Below are 24,883 nucleotides of genomic sequence, written 5' to 3'. Positions count from 1 at the left end.
TTAGTCTTAAAACCAGAAAGCTGGAGCTGCCTATCTACTCCTGCCCCCACCTCCATTTTAACTGACAATTTAAAAAATTATTAGAGAAATATTCAAACATACACTAAAGTTGAGAGAATTGTGTAATTAACCCCATGTGTCCTGTACTCACCTTCAATAATTATCCATACTTTTAGGCAGTTTTCTGACCAGGAAATATAATGCCCTGAAAGCTTCAATTCTTTATCTCTATTTGGCTTTCGTCTTTCAAATTTTGGTTCCTGGGGCTTTGGACACTGCAATTGTATTAAAAGAAGGATTTGAGTGAGGAATTTAGTGTTTAATGTCAGTCTCTTTTTCAGCTCTCCTCCCTCTCTGGAGAAGCCACTGGTTATTGGGTGCTAGGCGGAATCTGGCCGTATTTATTGCGGCCAAGAGCTGTTTTTCTTAAAACAGATCACTGTCCCGATTTCCGTGCAGAAGACCGGCCAAAAAACAAAGCTGGAGAATTTATGGGTATCAAGCCAGTTCTTACCCCACCTCAGTGCTGTTTTCTAAACATTTACAGACAGCAAATTTGCAGAACAGTTTTCTGGTCACACTCTGTAAAGTATCTCAGTACTTTCTCTCCCCTTCACTTTGCACGTCCTGTTTGGGGATGAGTTGTCAATCTTTCTGAGTTTTTGGTGCTAACCTCCTCCCTCGCCCACAGCGTCGGGGGCCGCTTGCAAAGCACTCCCAGTAGGGCCTCCTGGGGAACGAGAAACTGCTGATGCGCAAAAAAGCGGAAACGTGGAACGGAATTGCGCTCGCACACTTTTGTGTCTTGAAAAGCGAGAATCCCGGGGAAGCTTCCCAATCTGCCTCTCGCTGGTAGCCTCTACTGAAATCTTGGCAGCTCCCGGGATATAAGAAGGTGCAGGAAGAGACTTAAACCCGCAGCGGAGAGGCTGAGAATCCAGCACGGAATGCATCCCAGCACTTGGTTTGTGGGCTCCTGTTTCCTTAAGCCTAGAAGGTGTCGTGGTTCACGGTCACGGTTCCGCCTATCAGCGCCTCCGCCCCGCGGTTCCTGTCGGAGTTCCGCCCTCTCCGCGGGCAATGTAGGGAGTCAGTGGGTCCGAGCGCCCGGGACCCGACGCTCCGCTTTCAAGCAGTCGCGGAGAAACGCCAGCCGAGCTCAGCCCCAGTTATAAACTGTCTTCAGGGAGAGGTTGTAGACATTAAGACCGCGGCGGTCTCAGGGCGTTGTCCTAGGAAACGCCGTTTAAGGGAAGGCGTATTAGTTGTTGGGAGCGTCTTCCTTGCCCCGCCCCGCGCTCGCTGCCTGGGCGCGTGGCGAGATCCCAGCTGGCTGGGAACCGAGACCGCGCTTCCCCAACGCCGGCGGTTTACCTCGTCTCTGCACCCCTAGGCGGCGCTGCACTCCTCCGCACCCGGTCCGCTCCGCTTTCCCAGACGGCTGCCAAGCCTCCAGTCTAGCAAGCCTAGCTCGCAGCCGGCCGGCCCCGGGCAATTCCGGTATTCGGAAGGCGAACGTCGGCGGTCTCTGCACCTCCAGTCGGCAGCAGCGGCCGGTCGGCCCTCGTTTTTTTCTTTTTTAAAACCACGGCTTGTGATCTCCGGGAGTCCGGAGCATGGTCCCGGGTCACCGCTGGTGGAACGAGGACGCCGAGAGGGAGGGAGGATGGTGGGTTGGAGGGTGGCGGTTCTATGTTTGTGGGTCTCCTGCGGCTCTGCAGCGGGACAGCTCGAATACTCCGTGTCGGAGGAGACCGAACGGGGCGTAGCCGTAGGCAATGTTGCCCAGGACTTGAGGCTGTCAGCGGCCGCTCTGTCCTTGCGGAACTTTCGCTTCCTTTCCAGCCACGGCGAGCCCTACTTCGAGGTCGATCTGGCCAGCGGAAGCTTGGTGGTCAGAGAGCCGGCGGATCGCGAACGGCTGTGCGGGGACAAAGCTGCCTGCGTCCTGACCTATGAGCTGGTGCTGGAGGACCCGCTGGAGCTGCACAAGATTCACGTTCACGTCCTGGACACCAACGACAACTCGCTTCACTTCCCTGCCGGCGACGTGCAGTTGCACATTCCCGAGTTCCTGATGCCGGAGCCCGTTTTACTCTCCCTAATGCCCAAGATGCCAACGAGGGAAGCAATGGGGTGCTAAGCTACAGCCTGAGCCCCAGCCAGCCCTTTCGCCTGGACATGGGGTCGTGCGCGGGTCGACGGCAGCGAATACCCGGAGTTGGTATTGGAGAAAGGGCAGGATCAGGAGCAGCGTGCCACCCACCGGCTGGTGCTCACCTCCCGGGACGGCGGGCCGCCGGCGCGCTCCGGAGACGGACAAGTCACCGTCGTCGTGGTGGACACAAACGACAATGCACCTGTATTTGAGCGCTCAGTATACCGCACCAAGGTGCCAGAGACTGCACCCAACGGGACTGTGTTATTCCGAGTTCAAGCCTCGGACCCGGATGAAGGCTCCAATGGGGAAATCCGGTACTCCTTAAGCAATAGCACGCAGGCAAAGCTGCGACACCACTTTCACGTGCACCCTAGAAATGGGGAAGTGCGGGTAGCTGCTTCACTAGGTCCGCCTGAAACGCTGTTGGAGGCATACATCGAGGCGAGGGATGAAGGCGCCTTCGGTCTAGCCAGCACCACCAAACTGCTGGTGGAAGTGACTGATGTGAACGATCACGATCCTGAGGTGAACCTCCCCACTTTCTCCAGTCCAGTTTCCGAGGACACCGCCGCTGGCACAGTGATTGCTCTCCTTAGTGTAAGGGATGAGGACCTTGGTCCCAATGGTAAGGTCGTTTGTAGCATGTCCACTGGAGGCCCTTTTAAGCTGAAGGCTTCCTTTGACAACTACTACAGCTTGCTGACTGATGGGCCGTTGGACCGGGAGCAGGTCAGTGAATATCAGGTCCTGATCACCGCCTTAGATGGTGACTCGCCCCCACTTAGCACCCGCAGGACACTGACTGTGTCAGTTGCTGATGTGAACGACAATACACCAAACTTTTCTCAACCGAAACAGGAACTTCTTGTGGCTGAAAACAATGGCCCTGGGGCCTCCCTAGGATGTGTGTTTGCCCAGGACCCAGATCTGGGGAAGAATGGCATCATCTTTTATGAGCTGTTGGATATTATCTCTGAAGGGCAAGCAGCCTCTAACTTGGTGGCAGTAGATTCCTCCAGTGGGACTATCACTGCCAAAATTTCCTTTGACTTTGAGCAGCTCAGGGAGTGTCACTTCCAAGTGGAAGCCCAGGATGGTGGCATTCCTCCCAGAAGTGAAACAGTGACTGTGAACTTGTTTGTGGTAGACAGGAACGACAAGCCTCCAGTCATCTTGTTTCCCTTGCCCAGAAATGGCTCTGTCCCAGTGGAAATTGTGCCCCGCTCTGCCAGAACAGGACACCTGGTCACAAAAGTGGTAGCAGAGGATGCAGACAGTGGCTCCAATGCTTGGCTTTCTTACCACATCTCTCAGGCTTCTGACTCGAGCCTTTTTAGAATTTCAGCCAATATGGGCTCCATACTGCTCGCTTAGTTCTTCCCGCTGATGCAGTTAAACAGAGGGTGGTGGTAGTGGTTCAGGACCATGGAGACCCATCACTGGGTCTGTCACACTGGGCTGTTGAGCAACTCTGTCCCTCGGGTCCTTCCAGACTTTGAAGATGGCTGGGAAAAAGGCGGGCACCTTTCTGCCCAGAACCTGTATTTAGTAATTGCCCTGGCCTGTATTTCCTTTTTATTTCTGGGGTGCTTACTTTTCTTTGTGAGTAGCAAGTTGAGCCAGATCCCAGGTTGTTGCTCTCAGAGCTGCTGTCGCTCTCCAGAGGAGTTGAGATATGGGAGCAAGATGGCTTTGAATCCTTGCATGACATCTGCCACAATAGATGTCACTACAGTCGAAAGACTTTCTCAGACCTACCTCTGTCGGGCCTCTCTGGGACTTGGTTCTAACAATAACAGTTTGCTGTTGCGTGGGGAATACAGTGCTGCTGACCTGAGAAATTTGGCCTCTGGGATAGGACTGAATGTGCCAATATCCTGTATTCAGATTCACAATAGGAAAGGGGATCATGCAAATGTCAATGCCGTGGTAAGCAAAGTTTATGGGATTTGATTCCCTTGACCAGGAAATGACCACTAGCTATTTCTGAAATGTTTCTTAGATGAGCCTTTGGCAACATTTAATCCAATGAATTGAATGCTCCTGCTTAGCATCCCCTGTGCTAAGGATTCTGGGAAGATATAGGCGTTAAAAGAGACTGACCTTGGCCTCAAGAAGGTTACAGTTTATTTCTGAGAAAGCAAGGTAAGAAATTCAAACCTATTACAGAACAATTAAAATAATATAGCATAAAGGTCTAAAATTTAAAAAAAAGCACCAAAGTTTCTGGTACAGGTAATAAACAACCTGGGGGGGGTCTTTTTAAAAAAATTTATTTATTTTTATTTACTTATTTTTGGCTGTGTTGGGTCTTCATTGCTGCTCGCGGGCTTTCCCTAGTTGTGGTGAGCAGGGGCTACTCTTTGTTTCAGTGCGTGTGCTTCTCATTGCGGTGGCTTCTCTTGTTGCAGAGTCCAGGCTCTAGGCATGCAGGCTTCAGTAGTTGTGGCACACGGGCTCAGTGCTCTAGAGCACAGGCTCTAGTAGTTGTGGCGCATGGACTTCATAGCTCTGCAGCATGTGGGATCTTCCCGGACCAGGGCTTGAACCTGTGTCCCCTGCATTGGCAGGTGCATTCTTAACCACTGTGCCACCAGGGAAGTCCCCTGGGGTGTCTTTAAATAATTCCTTTTACGAATTTCTTTAAGGAATTACTTAAAGCAAATATCCCTTCATTAGAAGTATTTTGAGCAACAGATGTGTGTAAGGCATTCTGATTCCTAAGGTGAGAATGAAAATTATGTAAGAGTCTTTGTGTAATACAAACTTAATATCATGGATGATGAGACGTTTATTCAAATCATTACAATACATGATTTAAAAATGATGTTAACCTAAAACATGTAAAAGTAAATTGCAGTGGATGTTCAAAGAAGGGAGAGAGATAACATGAGAGAACATCTAGGCAGGGAGGAGGGAATCATAGGAGGCTTTGTGGTAGAGATAGCTGTTGAATTGGATTGTGAATGCTATACCGTTTAATAAAATGCAGCATACTCTCTAGGCTATATTTTACAATGAGTCCCGTTTTGACAAAGTAGTCTTTTTTGAGAATGATACTCCAAAACACAGCTAATAGTTCCACACAGTGTTTGTAAGTACGTAAAAATTCTAGGCATATCTCAAAACACCTATTTGTACTGACAGAAAGAAGATAAGATGATTGGGTATAGGACTTGACAACCTTTTATTTTGTGTTCTTATTGATATATTTCACAAAGAAGACAGATGAGTAATTGTTATGTCAGAAACATTTGTGTGTTCAAAGGTGCACTTACCATTCAAAGTCCATTCAACTTGGATTTAATATTCTTATTATTTTAGAAACCAGTATACTTAGAAGTAAGTAAATACCATATTTGGGAGTAATGCATCTAATAAAATTAAATTATACCTCAGTTTATCTGTTTGGCATTTGAAAACTTTCTGAGTGGAGTGGGAGCAATTGGCTTAGCAATTTTACAATATTACTTTCCAACTTCTCATAGAGATCATGGATACAAGAGAAAGGTTGTGCAGAAATTAGGGAAGGGAACGAAGGGAATGTTCTACTCTTCTAGGTAATAAGAGAGAAAATTGGATAAGTTATTCTCCTTCAAATAATTATGTTAACTGCAAATAAAATAGATTTGCATCCATTATAATTTTGCATAATTAATATTCACACATGATATAATGGAATCCAATATATATTATTAGTAAATACTTGCTGATGAATGAATAATTAAATTTGTGAATATATTAATTGGCTGGAAACACTCTTCAACATAGAGGGAAAAACTTTAACTTAACTTTTATCTTTACGTGTATATATAGTTAACAGTTTAAAGGCTATTTTCAAACATATTATTTTCTTCCTTATGATATATAATCATGAAACAACACAACAGGGATTTTCTGGTCCTAGAGCTAGCATGAGAAATCTCAGTGCTGTATTCTGGGGTTAAATAAGAGTCCAGTTCCTGTAGATAACAAAGTGATTAGTAGGGATGCACATCATAACACTGTGAACTTTGCAGTGAATGAAAATTAAAATGCAGTTAATTTTAAGGGAGAAAATTGGTGCACAAAATGTTAGTATTTCAGGTATCAAAACACAGTGTATAAACTCTATTAAGAAAATTCACCATTTATTTCTTTTATTTCATTGCTTTCTGTAACAAGGAGAGATAAGGATACCAGCAATGTCAATGCAGTTTGAGAATCAGGAATTGTTTGAGAGAAACAGTTTGACTAGACTACAAAGGAAACGTAAGTAAGTGATAAGATCAATGGATCTGAGAGTTAGAAGGAAAATTATCTACTTAAAAGGAAAAAATATGCAGTTAATAACAGAGGAAAATGTCCCCTGCCACAGAATTTTTAAACTTATGTGAGTGATAAAGTAACAGAGATATACTGTTTAGACGTGCAGGGCTATTGTGCCATCTCACTCATCCAGTTGGACAGTCTTTTTCCATCATTGTTGATATTTTGCTTTTTAGGTTGTTCATTGTTAATTTTTGTGGGCTAGATAATTCCTTATATATATAGAAAGTTTGATGTATTAAAAACATGGGGAAAATAACTTCTGTAAAGCTGTAGTATTTGTAATTCAACACAGGCATTTATTATTTACTTCTTCCTATCCAAGTGCATATTGATCCAATCTTGATTCTTTAGAAAAGAATGCTTATCATAGTGTTCACTGAATGCCTTAAGAACAACTACAGAATTCTAGAAATAAGGTATTTGTTGCTTCAGTTTTATAAAACATATATCCTTTGAAAAGTGTGAAATTTCATAATTTTAACTGTGTGCCCGAGTCACACAGAATCACGTTGATGCATATGTGTTTATATTTTGTTCTAACTCTAAGCTCTTCTGTCTTATTTTAGTTTAGAGTGTATGTTAGTATAATTTACGATACTAAAAAAAATTAACTTAAGAAATTCAGGAAGAAAAAAAGAAATTCAGGAAAACCTTTTATCTATATCTCTTCTTGGTTAATATTTAACAGATATAACCAAAATTGACCCACTGTGCAACAAGTAGACAACACGAGCCTCATGGCAATTTTTTCTGTTAAAATTCTTGATAGGGCTTCCCTGGTGGTGCAGTGGTTGAGAGTCCGCCTGCCGATGCAGGGGACACGGGTTCGTGCCCCGGTCCGGGAAGATCCTTTGCGGCTCGGCCCGTGAGCCATGGCCGCTGAGCCTGTGCGTCTGGAGCCTGTGCCCTGCAACTGGAGAGGCCACAACAGTGAGCGTGCCACACACACAAAAAAATTCTTGATAGACAATTTGAATTTTTAGATGGTATCTGAGGTGTAAACTCCACTATTTAAAATTAATTGCATTGGTAAATCTGCGTCCGGAGCCTGTGCTTTGCAACTGGGGAGGCCACAACAGTGAGCGTGCCACAAAAACAAAAAATTCTTGATAGACAATTTAATTTTTCGATGGTATCTGAGGTGTAAACTCTACTATTTAAAATTAGTTGCATTGGCAATTTTTTTAAGGTAGTAAATATAAATGTAGCAAAAATGCACAACAGCATACAACTGACTTTATTAAAATTTCCACATGAAAATTATATTTTAAACATACTAATGTTTTATTAGTGTATCATTTTTCAGGGATTAAAGCAGTTTCTCTTTTGCCAGGATCTATGGAGTATAAATATTTCCCCTTTGCAGTGTTGTTTGTTAACAGAGTGGTAGAATGTTTTTGGCATTCTGGGTGTTTTTATTTGCTAACGTATATTCCTTAAGTAGACTTTCCCATAGGTTAATTGGATGTTTCCTTATATCTATTTTGACTTTGAAGCTGATAACCACACGCCGAAAAACTTTAGAGTGCAGTAACTAAGGAAGCGTGCAAGGTATATGATATATATTCAGATTAAAAAATATGTAAATAGATAGCACAATAGTATTCACTGTATAATGCAAAAACCTCAAACTAGTGAAAAGGAGAGAAAAAGAGCATTATAACTTGAGTAGAAAAAGAAAAGCAATGCTTTTGGGAGATGTATGAGTGGGAAAGTTTTGACAACATCTGATAATGTTAATGACCTATTGATTTTTGTTGCCTTCAATATTTGCAGTTAGAGGGAAATAATATTCCAGAGACTAAGTACACTTTAGCTGGCTTGGGATGAAGGTAGACTAAATTACTAAGAGGTTTTTACATTGCTCAAATGCGTGTAATGTGAATATCAGAAATAGCATTTGGCAGAATGTCAAATGAATATAAATCACTGTCTAGGACTCTGATTAAAGTATGGGAAGCAAGGAATTTATTGGTAAGGATTATTCTTTAAAACAAAAACTTAAGGATAAAGGTGGTTGCTCACCTTGTTCCCAATTTTAATTGATGAGATGAGAATGGGTCAGGAAACCACATGTCTCTTTTATACTGCATTTATGAAAAAGAATTAGGATAAGAATTTCTTCCTCAAGCTATAAACATAGAACTTGTCTTGGAATCTAAGAATGAATATGCAGTTACGTTGTCTCCTATGCTGCAGAGAAAGAGAAAAGCCTTTCTGTCCCAACCCAAATTGTTGACTGTTCCTAGAGTCATCTGTTTGCCATGTACACATATACTGTTTTCATAGCTGAGCTCTATTGACATACCTCAAAATATACTCTCTGAATTCAGGCACATTATGTTTATTCTTTAGAATCTTTAAGCAAAGATTACAGCTGTTTTGTTTAGAATCAAAATGATGTTCATACAAAATAAAAACAACCAATTAAGACATCTTAATAGTGGGTTTCGGCATCTGTATACATCACTTGAGATTGGCATGTCATTTTCCTTTCTTTTAAGGATTTGGTATCAAGGTTATGCTGGCCTTATTAAACAAGTTAGAAGTGTTTTTTTTCCTCTCCTTTTTTTCTAGTCTCTGGTCATGTTTGTTAAGATTAGTGTTATTTCTGTCTTAAATATTTAGTAGAATTCACTAGGAATGTTCTCTGTGCCTTAAGTTTTCTTTGTGGGAAAGTTTTAAATCATGAAATCACATTTCTTTATTAGTAAGAGAAATATTCATATTTTTATTCTTCTTGTTTCATTTCTGTGAATTCTCTTTTTCCAGAAATACGTTAATTTTATGTAAATTTTCAAATATTTTGGCATAAAGTTTTTAATAATATCCTCTTTGTGATCTTTGTAACATCTACAGGATCTGTAGTGATATTCCTCTTTCCAATCTTGATGTTATTGTCACCTCTCATTTTTCCTGGTTAGACTTGGAAGTAGCTTATTATATTAGCCTTTCAAGGACTAACTTGGCTTTTGGGATTCTCTTGCTTGTATATTTGCTTTCTATTTAATTGATTTCTGCTTTAAACATTATTTACCTCCTAATATTTTCTTTATGTTCCATTTGCTATTTGATTTCTAGCTTCTTATATAGCTTATTGTTTTTCAGGTTTTGTTATTTTTAATGTATGGATTTAAAGCTGAAAAATTCCCCTAAGTATGGTATGATCTGCTTCATGCAAATCATATTTTTAAAATTTTTAATTCAAGTATAACATACATAAAAGTTCATATATCGTATATGTATAACGCGCTGAACAATTCAAAATCAACAGAATCATGTAATCACCACAGAGGTAAAGAAGTAGGAGAGCATTACCAGCACCCCAAGCCCCACTCAGCCCCCTCTATCTTTACTCCCTTCTGAAATATAACTATTATCATGAATTCCAACATCATAAAAATAGAATCCTATGGTATGATTATGTTTTTGTGTCTGGCTAATTTAATTCAATATCATACATATGACAATCACCTGGCCTGCTGTGTATAGCAATAATCCATCCATTAAGTTGTTGTATGTCACATTGTATGAATATATCACAATTTATTTATCCATTTTTCTGCTGATGGACATTTTTTTCAAGTTTATTTTTGCTATTATGGACAATTCTGCTGTGAACATTTTTTCCGTGTCTTTTGGTGCACATATTTGCATTTCTGATGACTATGTATCTAGTAGTAGAAATTGCTTGGTTATGTGGTATGAGTATGCTCAACTTTAATAGATACTGCCAACAGGTTCCCAAATTAGTTGTTCCAAGTTCCTCTCCTGCCAGCAGCGCTTGAGAGTTTCAGTTACTCCACATTCTTGAATAATTAGTATTACCAGACTTTTACATTTTCTTTGTTAATAGTGGTGTGTACTACTACCTCATTTTAAAAATTTAAGTTCTAGATTTGTGTTTTTTTCCATATAATGTAATAATTGAATACTGAACAGTCTACGAAGTGAATATTAAAATGCTTAGACCATTCATCCCTCCCTTCCATTGTATACTTTTTTTTAAGTCAGGTTTATTGGTTGTTTGAGAAATATTGGTTCACTGAGCTCTACAGATCTTCCAAATGTGGACACATTTTATTATGCAATAACAAAAAATCACATTTGTCAATAGCACCATCGATCTCATCAGACAGACAGTCTTTTAGTTTTGGGAAGGTACAAGCTCATGGTGGCAGACAAAAGTTTCCCAAAATTGTGATTCTTACTCAAAATCTTAAATTTTATCATTTGCAACAAATACTGTCACTTGTTTTCCTTGCAGTGACAGGCTCATTTCATTCATTTTTAAGAGAATGTCTGCCTTCTGGTGTTATAAATACCCAAGTCCATCTTGTAAATTTCCTCTCTCATACCTGGAGTCAACCATTCTACAAAGATCCTTCAATTCTTTTTTGTGGGAGATGGTATTTAGAAATATAATCTGGACAATAGGTGTGCTTATTCCTACGTGGTTGAGTCAGCGTTTCTAGGTGTGAACTAGGGGATATGCATTTTTTAAAAGGTAAAATAAATCACAAGTTCATATTAATTTTTACAATTCAAGTTCAGAACTATAAGGTTTTTACTTAATTTCATCACTCTTACATTTGTATCTCCTGTCTCCCATAACAAAAATCCCAGTGTTGGGCTTCCCTGGTGGCGCAGTGGTTGAGAGTCCGCCTGCCGATGCAGGGGACACGGGTTCGTGCCCCGGTCTGGGAAGATCCCACATGCCGCGGAGCGACTAGGTCCGTGAGCCATGGCCGCTGAGCCTGCGCGTCCGGAGCCTCTGCGCCGCAACGGGAGAGGCCACAACAGTGAGAGGCCCACGTACCGCAAAAAAAAACCAAAAAAAAAAAACAGTGTTCATTTATATCAACATAATTACTAATTTATTACCACACACTACTCAAAGAACACACTTAGAAAACAATACCAGCATTAAACCAACATTGTGATTACAGTAACAGTTTAATATTTTTGCCATTCTTTTCATTTGTAGGGTATATTTTACTAGGCTTGTACAAGTTACTGTGTTTTAAAGTATCTTGGAATAGTTCATCTCTGTGTAGTTATGCCACCAACTACACAGTTAGGTTCATTTGTTTCAAGTTGCTTTCACAGTGAGGGCTTTCTTTTTTTTTTGAATTTTATGTTTTTATACAGCAGGTTCTTATTAGTCATCAATTTTATACACATCAGTGTATACATGTCAATCCCAGTCACCCAATTCAACACACCACCATCCCCACCCCCCACGGCTTTCCCCCCTTAGTGTCTATATGTTTGTTCTTTACATCCGTGTCCCAACTTCTGCCCTGCAAACCTGTTCATCTGTACCATTTTTCTAGGTTCCGCATACATGCGTTAATATACGATATTTGTTTTTCTCTTTCTGACTTATTTCGCTCTGTATGACAGTCTCTAGATCCATCCATGTCTCAACAAATTACCCAATTTCGTTCCTTTTTATGGCTGAGTAATATTCCATTGTATATATGTACCACAACTCCTTTATCCATTCATCTGTCAATGGGCATTTAGGTTGCTTCCATGACCTGGCTATTGTAAATAGTGCTGCAATGAACATTGGGGTGCATGTGTCTTTTTGAATTATGGTTTTCTCTGGGTATATGCCCAGTAGTGGGATTGCTGGATCATATGGTAATTCTATTTTTAGTTTTTCAAGGAACCTCCATACTGTTCTCCATAGTGGCTGTATCAGTTTACACTCCCACCAACAGTGCAAGAGGGTTCCCTTTTCTCCACACCCTCTCCAGCATTTGTTATTTGTAGATTTTCTGATGATGCCCATTCTAACTGGTGTGAAGTGATACCTCATTGTAGTTTTGATTTGCATTTCTCTAATAATTAGTGATGTTGAGCAGCTTTTCATGTGCTTCTTGGCCATCTGTATGTCTTCTTTGGAGAAATGTCTATTTAGGTCTTCTACCCATTTTTGTATTGGGTTGTTTGTTTCTTTAATATTGAGCTGCATGAGCTGTTTATATATTTTGGAGATTAATCCTTTGTCCATTGATTCATTTGCGAATATTTTCTCCCATTCTGAGGGTTGTCTTTTCGTCTTGTTTATGGTTTCCTTTGCTGTGCAGAAGCTTTGCAGTTTCATTAGGTCCCATTTGTTTATTTTTGGTTTTATTTCCATTACTCTAGGAGGTGGATCAAAAAAGATCTTGCTGTGATTTATGTCAAAGAGTGTTCTTCCTATGTTTTCCTCTAAGAGTTTTATAGTGTCTGGTCTTACATCTAGGTCTCACATCCATTTTGAGTTTATTTTTGTGTATGGTGTTAGGGAGTGTTCTAATTTCATTCTTTTACATGTAGCTGTCCAATTTTTCCAGCACCACTTATTGAAGAGACTGTTTTCTCCATTGTATATCCTTGCCTCCTTTGTCATAGATTAGTTGACCATAGGTGCGTGGGTTTATCTCTGGGCTTTCTATCTTGTTCCATTGATCTATGTTTCTGTTTTTGTGCCAGTACCATATTGTCTTGATTACTGTAGCTTTGTGGTATAGTCTGAAGTCAGGGAGTCTGATTCCTCCAGCTCTGTCTTTTTCCCTCAAGACTGCTTTGGTTATTCTGGGTCTTTTGTGTCTCCATACAAATTTTAAGATTTTTTTGTTCTAGTTCTGTAAAAAATACCGTTGGTAGGGCTTCCCTGGTGGCGCAGTGGTTGAGAGTCCCCCTGCTGATGCAGGGAACACAGGTTCGTGTCCCAGTCTGGGAGGATCCCACATGCCATGGAGCGGCTGGGCCCGTGAGCCATGGCCGCTGGGCCTGCACATCCGGAGCCTGTGCTCTGCAACAGGAGAGGCCACAACAGTGAGAAGCCCGCATACTGCAAAAAACAACAACAAAAAAAAAACATTGGTAATTTTATAGGGATTGCATTGAATCTGTAGATTGCTTTGGGTAGTATAGTCATTTTCACAATATTGATTCTTCCAATCCAAGAACATGGTATATCTCTCCATCTGTTGGTATCATCTCTAATTTCTTTCATCAGTGTCTTATAGTTCTCTGCATACAGGTCTTTTGTCTCCCTAGGTAGGTTTATTCCTAGGTATTTTATTCATTTTGTTGGAATGGTAAGTGGGAGTGTTTCCTTAATTTCCTTTTCAGATTTTTCATCATTAGTGTATAGGAATTCAAGAGATTTCTGTGCATTAATTTTTATCCTGCAACTTTACCAAATTCATTGATTAGCTCTAGTAGTTTTCTGGTGGCATCTTTAGGATTCTCTATGTATAGTATCATGTCATCTGCAAACAGTGACAGATTTACTTCTTCTTTTCCAATTTGTATTCTTTTTATTTGTTTTTCTTCTCTGATTGCCATGGCTAGGATGTCCAAGACTATGTTGAATAATAGTGGTGAGAGTGGACATCCTTGTTTTGTTCCTGATCTTAGAGGAAACGTTTTCAGTTTTTCACCATTGAGAAAGATGTTTGCTGTGGGTTTGTCGTATATGGCCTTTATTATGTTGAGGTAGTTTCCCTCTTTGCCCACTTTCTGGAGAGTTTTTATCATAAATGGGTGTTGAATTTTGTCAGAAGCTTTTTCTGCATCTGTTGAGATGATCATATGGTTTTTCTTCTTCAATTTGTTAATATGGTGTATCACATTGATTGATTTGCATATTATGAAGAATCCTTGCATCCCTGGGATAAATCCCACTTGAGCATGGTGTATGATCCTTTTGATGTGTTTTGGATTCTGTTTGCTAGTATTTTGTTGAGGATTTTTGCACCTATCTTCATCAGTGATATTGGTATGTAATTTTCTTTTTTTTAGTATCTTTGTCTGGTTTTGCTATCAGGGTGATGGTGGCCTCATAGAATGAGTTTGGGAGTGTTCCTTCCTCTGCAATTCTTTGGAAGAGTTTGAGAAGGATAGGTGTTAGCTCTTCTCTAAATGTTTGATAGAATTCACCTGTGAAGCCATCTGGTCCTGGGACTTTTTTTTGTTGGAAGATTTTTAACCACTGTTTCAATTTCATTACTTGTGATTGGTCTGTTCATATTTTCTATTTCTTCCTGGTTCAGTCTTGGAAGGTTGTACCTTTCTAAAAATTTGTCCATTTCTTCCAGGTTGTCCATTTTATTGGCATAGAGTTGCTTGTAGTAGTCTCTTAGGATGCTTTGTATTTCTGTGGTGTCTGTTGTAACTTCTCCTTTTTCATTTCTAATTTTATTGATTTGAGTCCTCTCCCTCTTTTTCTTGATGAGTCTGGCTAATGAATTATCAATTTTGTTTATCTTCTCAAAGAACCAGCTTTTAGTTTTATTGATTTTTGCTATTGTTTTCTTTGTTTCTATTTCATTTATTTCTGCTCTGATCTTTATGATTTCTTTCCTTCTGCTAACTTTGGGTTTTGTTTGTTCTTCTTTCTCTAGTTCCTTTAGGTGTAACGTTAGATTGTTTATTTGAGATTTTTCTTGTTTATTGAGGTAGGCTTTTATAGCTATAAACTACCCTCTTAAATTGCTTTTGCTGCATCCCATAGGTTTTGGATTGTCGTTTTTTCATTGTCATTTGTTTCTAGGTATTTTTTGATTTTCTCTTTGATTTCTTCAGTGATCTCTTGGTTATTTAGTAACGTATTGTTTAGCCTCCATGTGTTTGTGTTTTTTACGTTTTTTTGCCCTGTAATTGATTTCTAATCTCATAGTGTTGTGGTCAGAAAAGGTGCTTGATATGATTTCAATTTTCTTAAATTTACTGAGGCTTGATTTGTGACCCAAGATGTGACCTATCCTGGAGAATGTTCCGTGCGCACTTGAGAAGAAAGTATATTCTGCTGTTTTTGGATGGAATGTCCTATAAATATCAATTAAATCTATCTGGTCTATTGTGTCATTTAAAGCTTCTATTTCCTTATTTATTTTCTGTTTGGATGATCTGTCCTTTGGTGTAAGTGAGGTGTTAAGGTCCCCCGCTATTATTGTGTTACTGTCGATTTCCTCTTTTATAGCTGTTAGCAGTTGCCTTATGTATTGAGGTGCTCCTATGTTGGGTGCATATATATTTACAATTGTTATATCTTCTTCTTGGATTGATCCCTTGATCATTATGCAGTGTCCTTCCTTGTCTCTTGTAACATTCTTTATTTTAAAGTCTATTTTATCTGATATGAGTATTGCTACTCCAGTTTTCTTTTGATTTCCATTTGCATGGAATATCTTTTTCCATCCCCTCACTTTCAGTCTGTAGATGTCCCTAGGTCTGAAGTGGGTCTCTTGTAGACAGCATATATATGGGTTTTGTCTTTGTATCCATTTAGTAAGCCTGTGTCTTTTGGTTGGAGCATTTAATCCATTCACGTTTAAGGTAATTATCAATATGTATGTTCCTATGACCATTTTCTTAATTGTTATGGGTGTGTTTTTGTAGGTCCTTTTCTTCTCTTGTGTTTCCCACTTAGAGAAGTTCCTTTAGCATTTGTTGTAGAGCTGGTTTGGTGGTGCTGAATTCTCTTAGCTTTTGCTTGTCTGTAAAGCTTTTGAGTTCTCCATCGAATCTGAATGAGATCCTTGCGGGGTAGGGTAATCTTGGTTGTAGGTTCTTCCCCTTCATCACTTTAAGTATATCATGCCACTCCCTTCTGACTTGTAGAGTTTCTGTTTAGAAATCAGCTGTTAACCTTTTGGGAGTTCCCTTGTATGTTATTTGTTGTTTTTCCCTTGCTGGTTTCAATAAGTTTTCTTTGTCTTTAATTTTTGCCAATTTAATTACTATGTGTCTCGGCGTGTTTCTTCTTGGGTTTATCCTGTATGGGACTCGCTGAGCTTCCTGGACTTGGGTGGCTATTTCCTCTCCCGTGTAACAGAAGTTTTCGACTATAATCTCTTCAAATATTTTATCTGGTCCTCTCTCTCTCTCTTCTCCTTTTGGGACTCCTATTATGCAAATGTTGTTACATTTAATGTTGTCTCAGAGGTCTCTTAGGCTGTCTTCATTTCTTTTCCTTCTTTTTTCTTTATTCCCTTCCTCAGCAGTGAATTCTCCCATTCTGTCTTCCAGGTCACTTATCCGTTCTTCTGCCTCAGTTATTCTGCTTTTGATTCCTTCTAGTGTAGTTTTCATTTCAGTTATTGTTTTTTCATCTCTGTTTGCTTGTTCTTTAATTCTTGTAGGTCTTCGTTAAACATTTCTTGCTTCTTCTCGATCTTTGCCTCCATTCTTTTTCTGAGGTCCTGGATCATCTTCACTATCATTATTCTGAATTCTTTTTCTGGAAGGTTGCCTATCTCCACTTCATTTAATTGTTTTTCTGGGATTTTATCTTGTTCCTTCATTTGGTACATAGCCCTCTGCCTTTTCATCTTGTCTATCTTTCTGTGAATGTGGCTTTTGTTCCACAGGCTGCAGGACTGTAGTTCTTCTTGCTTCTGCTGTCTGCCCTCTGGTGGATGAGGCTATCTAAGAGGCTTGTGCAAGTTTCCTGATGGGAGGGACTGGTGGTGGGTAGAGCTGGGTGTTGCTCTGGTGGGCAGAGCTCAGTAAAACTTTAATCCTCTTGACTGCTGATGGGTGGGGCTGGGTTCTCTCCCTGTTGGTTGTTTGGACTGAGGCGACCCAACACTGCAGCCTACCTGGGGTCTTTGGTGGGGCTAATGACAGACTCTGGAAGGGCTCACGCCAAGGAGTACTTCCCAGAACTTCTGCTGCCAGTGTCCTTGTCCCCACGGTGAGCCACAGCCACCCCCTGCCTCTGCGGGAGACTCTCCAACACTAGCAGGCAGGTCTGGTTCAGTCTCCCCTGGGGTCACTGCTCCTTCCCCTGGGTCCCAATGTGTACACTACTTTGTGTGTGCCCTCCAAGAGTGGAGTCTGTGTTTCCCCCAGTCCTGTCGAAGTCCTGCAATCAAATCCCACTAGCCTTCAAAGTCTGATTTTCTAGGAATTCCTCCTCTCGTTGCCAGACCCCCAGGTTGGGAAGCCTGACGTGGGGCTCAGAACCTTCACTCCAGTGGGTGGACTTCTGTGGTATAAGTGTTCTGCAGTCTGTGAGTCACCCACCCAGCAGTTATGGGATTTGATTTTACTGTGATTGTGCCCCTCCTACCATCTCATTGTGGCTTCTCCTTTGTCTTTGGATGTGGGGTATCTTTTTTGGTGAGTTCCAGTGTCTTCCTGTGGATGATTGTCCAGCAGCTAGCTGTGATTCTGGTGTTCTCATAAGAGGGAGTGATAGCACATCCTTCTACACTGCCATCTTGGTTCCTCAGCACTTGCTTTTTAAAATTAAATATTTTGGAACCACCTTTATCCAATTCTCCCTCTCCCCCACTCCCTCCTTTGGTAACCACAAATCTGATCTCTTTTTCTATGAGTTTGTTTGTTTGTTTGTTTGTTTTTGTGGTATGCAGGCCTCTCACTGTTGTGGCCTCTCCTGTTGTGGAGCACAGGCTCTGGAGGCACAGGCTTAGCAGCCACTGCTCACAGGCCCAGCTGCTCCGTGGCATGTGGGATCTTCCCGGACGGGGGCACAAACCCGTGTCCCCTGCATCGGCAGGCGGACTCTCAACCACTGTGCCATCAGGGAAGCCCAGTTTGTTTGTTTTTTGAAGTATAATTGACCTACAGCACTATGTTAGTTCTGGTGCACAACATAGAGACTTGATATTTCTGTACGTTATGAAATGATCACCATAATAAGTCTAGTTACCATTTGTCACCATACAAAGATATTACATTATTATTGACTGTATTTTCCACACTGTACATTTTATACCTGTGACTCGTTTATTCTGTAACTGCAAGTTTGCACCTCTTAATTTCCCTTACCTAGTTCACTCATCCCTCAACCCCTTCCCTTCTGGCAACCACCTGTTTGTTCTCTGTATCTATGACTCTGTTTCTGTTTTGTTTATTCATTTGTTTTGTTTTTAGATTCCACATATAAGTGGAATCTTACAGTATTTGTGGTTGTCTGACTTATTTCACTTAGCATAATAACCTCAAGGTCCATCCAGGTTGTCACAAATGGCAAGATTTCATTCTTTTCTATGGCTGAGTAGTATTCATCTCAACTGGGCACTGTTGCTGGGCACTTAGGTTGCTTCCGTATCTTGGCTATTAATAGTGATTAATGCTGCAGTGAACATAGGGGTTCATATATCTTTTCAAACTAGTGTTTTCATTTTCTTTGGAAAAATACCCAGAAGTGGAATTGCTGGATTGTATGGTAGTTCTATTTTTAATCTTTTGTGGAAACATCATACTTTTTTCCATAGTGGCTGCACTGATTTACATTCCTTTAAACAGTGCATGAGTGTTCCCTTTTCTCCACATTGTCACCAACACTTCTTTCTTATTTGTTGTCTTTTTGATAATAGCCATTCTGACAGGTGTGAGGTGATGTCTCAATGTGGTTTTGATTTGCATTTCCCTGATGATTAGTGACGTTGAGCATCTTTGCGTGTAACTGTTGGCTATCTGTATGTCTTCTTTGGAAAAATGTCTATTCAGATCTTCTGACCATTTTTTAATCAGGTTGTTTTTTGTTTGTTTGTTTGTTTGTTTTGTGGTATGCGGGCCTCTCACTGTTGTGGCCTCTCCCGTTGTGGAGCACAGGCTCCAGACGCACAGGCTCAGTGGCCGTGGCTTATGGGCCCAGGCACTCCACGGTATGTGGGATCTTCCCGGACTGGGGCACGAACCCGTGTCCCCTGCATCGGCAGGTGGACTCTCAACCACTGCACCACCAGGGAAGCCCAGGTTGTTTGTTTTTTAGATGTTGAGTTATATGAGTTCTTTGTATATTTTGTATATTAACAGCTTATTGGATATATCATTTGCAAATATCTTGTCCCAATCAGTAGGTGGCGTTTTCATTTTGTTGATAGATTCCTTTGCTATGCAGAACTGTTTTAGTTTGATGTGGTCCCATTTGTTTACTTTTGCTTTATTCATTTCTTCTAGGTTGTCCATTTTATTTGCATATAATTGTTCATAGTAATCTCTTATGATATTTGTATTTCTGTGGTGTCAGTTGTCACTTCTTTTCATTTCTGATTTTATTTATTTGGGTCCTCTTTTTTTCTTCATGAGTTGGCTAAAGGTTTATCAATTTTGTTTATCTTTTCAAAGAACCAGCTTTTAGTTTCATTGATCTTTTCTATTTTTTTTTTAGTCTCTATTTCATAAATTTCTTCTCTGGTCTTTATGATTTCTTTCCTTCTGCTAACTTTCAGTTTTGTTTGTTATTCTTTTTCTAGTTCCTTTAGGTGTAAAGTTAGATTGTTTAAGATTTTTCTTATTTCCTAAGGTAGGCTTGTATTGCTGTAATCTTCCCTTTTAGAACTGCTTTTGCTGTGTCCCATAGATTTGGGATTGTTGTGTTTCTGTTTTCATTTATCTCCAGGTATTTTTCGATTTTCTCTTTGACTTCTTCAGTGACCCATTTGTTGCTTAGCATATTGTTTAGCCTCCACATATTTGTGTTCTTGGGGTTTTTTTTACAGTTTTTTCCTTATAGTTGATTTCTAGTCTTGTAGTGTTGTGGCTGGAAAAGATGCTTGATGTGATTTCATTCTTCTAAAATTTACTGGGACTTGTTTTGTGGCCTAGCAAGTGATCTATCCTGGAGAATGCTCCATGTGTACTTGAAAAGAATGTGTTTTCTGCTGCTTTTGCATGGAATGGACTACATATCTATTAAGTTCATCTGGCCTAATGTGTCATTTAAGGCCAGCATTTCCTTATTGATTTTCTGTCTGGGTGATCTATTCACTAATGTAAGTGACATGTTAAAGTCCTTTTCTATTATTGCGTTACTGTTTATTTCTTTCATTACATTTGTTAATATTTGCTTTATGTATTTAGGTGCTCCTATGTTGGGTGCATATATTGGGTTGGTCAAAAAGGTCGTTCGGGTTTTTCCATAAGATCTTACAGAAAAACCTGAACGACCTTTTTGGCCAACGCAATATATTTACAGTTGTTACATCTTCTTGTTGGATTGATCCCTTTATTATAATGTAAGTTCCTTCTTTGTGTCTTATTATACTCTTTGTGTTAAAGTGTATTTTGTCTGATATAAGTATTGATACTCCAGCTTTCTTTCTTTCTTTTTTTTTTTTTTGGCGGTACGCAGGCCTCTCACTGTTGTGGCCTCTCCTGTTGCGGAGCACAGGCTCTGGACGTGCAGGCTCAGCAGCCATGGCTCATGGGCCTAGCCACTCCGTGACATGTGGGATCCTCCTGGACCGGGGCACGAACCCGCATCCCCTGCATCGGCAGGTGGACTCTCAACCACTGCGCCACCAGGGAAGCCCTCCAGCTTCTTTTTGTTTCCATTTACATGGAATACCTTTTTCTACCCCCTCACTTAAGGTCTTTGCACAACTTTCATTAGATATTTGATATTTTGATGCTATTTTAAATGCTATTAAAAATTTTTTTATTTTATAGTTTTTGTTGCAAGTATATAAAACTATTTTTATATTAAATTTTTTTTTTTTTGCCATACGCAGGCCTCTCACTGTTGTGGCCTCTCCCATTGCGGAGCACAGGCTCCGGACGCGCAGGCTCAGCAGCCATGGCTCACAGGCCTAGCCGCTTCGCGGCATGTGGGATCCACCCAGACCGGGGCAGGAACCCGTGTCCCCTGCATCGGCAGGCGGACACTCAACCACTGCGCCACCAGGGAAACCCCTCATTGTGCTGTTTTATGAGTTATTTCTTACTAGTTTTCTTTCAGTTTTGCTAATTTTGTCTTCATTTTGTGTCTAATATGCTATTAGAAGTTTCCCTTGAGGTTCTTTTTTTAGTTATTATATTATTCATTTAAAAATTCTATTTATTATTGTTCAAATCTGCTGGGACATTTTAAATTTATTTTTTCTATGAAAATATTTTCAAGCTTGCTTTTTATCTCTTTAAATATGTTAAATCTTTGATATTTCTAGAGTCTGCAGTCTGAAAGTATGTTTCTGCTGTGTGCTGCTTCAGCTGTTTTTTGGGTTTTTTTTTGTGGTAAGCAGGCCTCTCACTGTTGTGGCCTCTCTCGTTGCGGAGCACAGGCTCCGGACGCACAGGTTCAGCGGCCACGGCTCACAGGCCCAGCCGCTCCGCGGCATGTGAGATCCTCCCGGACCAGGGCATGAACCCATGTCCCCTGCATCGGCAGGCGGACCCTCAACCACTGTGCCACCAGGGAAGCCCTTCAGCTGGTTTTTGATCACAGCTCCATATTTCCATGTGTGCCAGATTTCCCCTGACTTGTGATGGTCATTACCCTGAAAATAATATTTGTCAGGATATCCTGAGATCTTGAATGAAAGTGCCTTCAGGATAGATTTTTATTTACACCTGCCAGTGTCTGAAAACTACTAGTTGTAAACTGCTTTAATCTAAGTTCAAGACTTGAGGGTCTTTGGAGACTTAGACTCTATGTATACCCAGCTGAAAATCTGTGGGATATCCAGTATCCAACCACAACTTTTATAAGATTTTTTTTCCTTTCCTGTTTTCCTTCTGTTCTGGTTGGCTCCAAGTCAAACTCCCCAGCAGTTCTCTGGGCTGGAGAGTGGATAGGTTTGTTACACCATTACCTGGAGAATATAGTACTTGGGATTCCAGATTACTGTAGTTTGGAGATCCTATAAGAATCCTTAGTTTAGGTACATTCTGGTCCTTAATTTCTGTCTTCCTCATCCCACAAATTATCTGAATTTATGTCCAAGTTTGTGTTGGCAGATGCTTTCAGAACGAAAAGCAAGTTCAAAATTCTACTCACCTCTTTGGATTTAAGTTTCCTCCAGAATTTGTCTTAGCAGTTCCTCATTAACTTATCTGGTTTTTAGTGCTTTTAAGATAATTGTTTTAATATTTTATCCAGAATATTTACTTGCTTTTAGTAAGATGGCTGCTCTGAATAATTTAGGCTGCCATTAGCTGAGATTCCCTATTATACAGTTTTATCACCAGCAGACTAGCATCTAAGTAGTATTGAAATGCTTCATAGGGGGATTTAAATATTTTATTATTAATTTTGAAAAGAAAGTAATTCATACGTTAATTCTACTATGAAATACTTAGTAACTGAACCAAGAGAGCACATGCTTTCACTTAAAACATTCAGACAATAACCTATGAGGTAAAAGAATCTGAAAAAATATATATATACATATACGTATATATGTGTGTGTATATGTATATAACTGAATCACTGTGCTGTATACCTGACACTAACATGACATTGTAAATCAACTATATTTCAGTAAAAAAAGAAAACACAAAAACACTCAGATAACCAAACTTTATTAGAGGTGGTATTTGTGGCTTTACTTGACATACAACAATTTCTATATTTCTTTATTCTAGTCACTCCATTTGACATGCTTTTTTGAGCATGAGACACTCAAAATGTGGAGACAGATAAGATATAATCCATAACAGTGAAAGATATCTCAACAACAAACAGGTAAACTGTCAAATATAATACAAACAAATTAGAGCTACAGTGAAACAAATACGTGCTACGTAGGAAGCCCAGAGGAAAAGCAACTAACTCAGTATGGTGTTTGATGGAGGGTGGGGATAGGCAGGGAAATCTTCCCATGTAAGATATCTCTATAGCAGAAGATTAATGGATCATTTAGGAAGCAAGGAGGAAGAGTGGAGAATGAGTATTTCAGGCAGAGCAAAAACCATAAAGGCCTGGAGGAATGAGAAAGCATAAGAGAAGCTGAAAATAGTTTGTTTTGGCCAGAGTATACTGTACATGTGTAAGCAAGGAAGAAGTTGAGGCTAGAAAGGTAAGTTAGAATCAGATAAGATCCTTCAATGCAATGCTTAGAATTTTAGATTTTATCATGAGGAAATAGGTAGCCAGTAAAGTTGAAAATAGATTTTAAAATAATTTTTCCGTTAAAAATTCCGTTAAAAATCCACATGATCATTGTAGATGTTTTAGGAAAAGAAATCATCTGTAATCCCAAAACCTAAGTACAGTCACAATTATATGTGTTTACAGCTCTTTTAAAAAAACATGTTCCATGCATATTTTTATTTATTTATTTACTTATTTATTTATTTAACTTATTTGGCTGCAGCGGGTTAGCTGTGGCATGCAGGATCTTCATTGCGGCATGTGGGATCTTTCGTTGTGGTGCACAGGCTCCAGAGTGTGTGGGCTCCAGAGCACATGAGCTCAGTAGTTGTGGCACGCAGGCTCTCTAGTTGTGGCACGTGGGCTCCAGAGCATGCAGGTCAATAGTTGCGGCACGCAGGCTTAGTTGCCCCTCAGCAAGTGGGATCTTAGTTCCCCGACCAGGGATCAAACCCACATCCCCTGCATTGGAAGGTGGATTCTTAACCACTGGGCCACCAGGGAAGTCCCCATGCATACATTTTTTTTTAAGTTTTCATCATTTTATAATTTCTTTTTTTTTTTTTGGCTTCATTGGGTCTTTGTTGCTGTGCGCAAGCTTTCTCTAGTTGTGGCGAGTACGGGCTTCTCATTATGGTGGCTTCTCTTGTGGAGCATGGGCTGTAGGTGCACAGGCTTCAGTAGTTGTGGCACGCAGGCCCTAGAGTATGCGGGCTTCAGTAGTTGTGGTGTGTGGTCTCAGTAGTTGTGGCATGTGGGCTGTAGGGCACGTGGGCTTCAGTAGTTGTGGCACACAGACTCAATAGTTGTGGCTTATGGCCTCTAGAGCACAGGCTCAGCAGTTGTGGTGCACAGGCTTAGTTGCTCTGTGGCACGTGGGAGCTTCCCAGACCAGGGATAGAACCTGTGTCCCCTGCATTGGCAGGCGAATTCTTAACCACTGCACCACCAGGGAAGTCCCTCCATTCACTTTTTTTTTTTAAATTTATTAACTTTTTTAAGTTCCCCAAGCTTAGAACCTCAGTCTTGGACTCGATAGTGTGAAGATATAAAGAAAGCTGAAACAAAATTCTCAAGAAAATATATATTGAAGTCAGTATCATTCTGTGAATTTCTTAATATGCAATTTGAAAGAGTTCCAAGATGCATTCTATTTTAAGATAACTAATGGAAATCACATAAAGGCATTAAATTTTTTTACAGCTCACTTTAACCAAGTATGCAAATATGTCTATGTCCTACTGAGATATCAAATAACGTTTTTCCTCTCGAAGTTATACACATAAATTTACACAACCACCTAAGTGAATTTGTAGATGTTGTTTTTTCAGAGCTCTAGGAATTTTTTAGGAATTTATTGTTGAATAGCGTCTCTATCGTTGTCATCAAGAGAAAATAAACCTCCATTCACTTATTTATTTATTTATTTTTGTCTGCATTGGGTCTTCGTTGCTGCACGTGGGCTTTCTCTAGTTGCAGTCAGCGGGAGCTACTCTTTGTTGAGGTCTGGGGGCTTCTCATTGTGGGCTTCTCTTGTTGTGGAGCACGGGCTCCAAGCCCAG

The 24,883-nt window shown here is 40.4% G+C and overlaps 2 protein-coding genes across 2 annotated transcripts in view; both read left to right on the top strand.

The window, feature by feature from the left end:
- LOC309958909 (uncharacterized protein) overlaps nucleotides 1–24,883 on the top strand; it is a gene marked incomplete at both ends in the record, with an annotated part of 97,705 nt that overhangs the window by 20,709 nt on the left and 52,113 nt on the right. The window contains 2 exons of the mRNA XM_082835036.1: nucleotides 995–1,258; nucleotides 1,394–1,556. Of these exons, the coding sequence (XP_082691162.1) occupies nucleotides 995–1,258; nucleotides 1,394–1,556 (427 nt within the window). The remainder of the gene's footprint in view (nucleotides 1–994; nucleotides 1,259–1,393; nucleotides 1,557–24,883) is intronic.
- Nucleotides 1,667–4,114, top strand: PCDHAC1 (protocadherin alpha subfamily C, 1; the record flags this gene model as incomplete). The annotated part of the gene is given in 5 exon segments (XM_082836866.1): nucleotides 1,667–2,081; nucleotides 2,084–2,193; nucleotides 2,195–3,509; nucleotides 3,512–3,611; nucleotides 3,613–4,114. Coding segments are annotated over 5 exon segments (2,442 nt in total).

Source organism: Leucopleurus acutus (assembly GCF_964270905.1).
Source record: "Leucopleurus acutus genome assembly, chromosome: 3".
NCBI lineage: Eukaryota > Metazoa > Chordata > Mammalia > Artiodactyla > Delphinidae > Leucopleurus > Leucopleurus acutus.
This window is presented reverse-complemented; position numbering and strand designations above follow the sequence as displayed.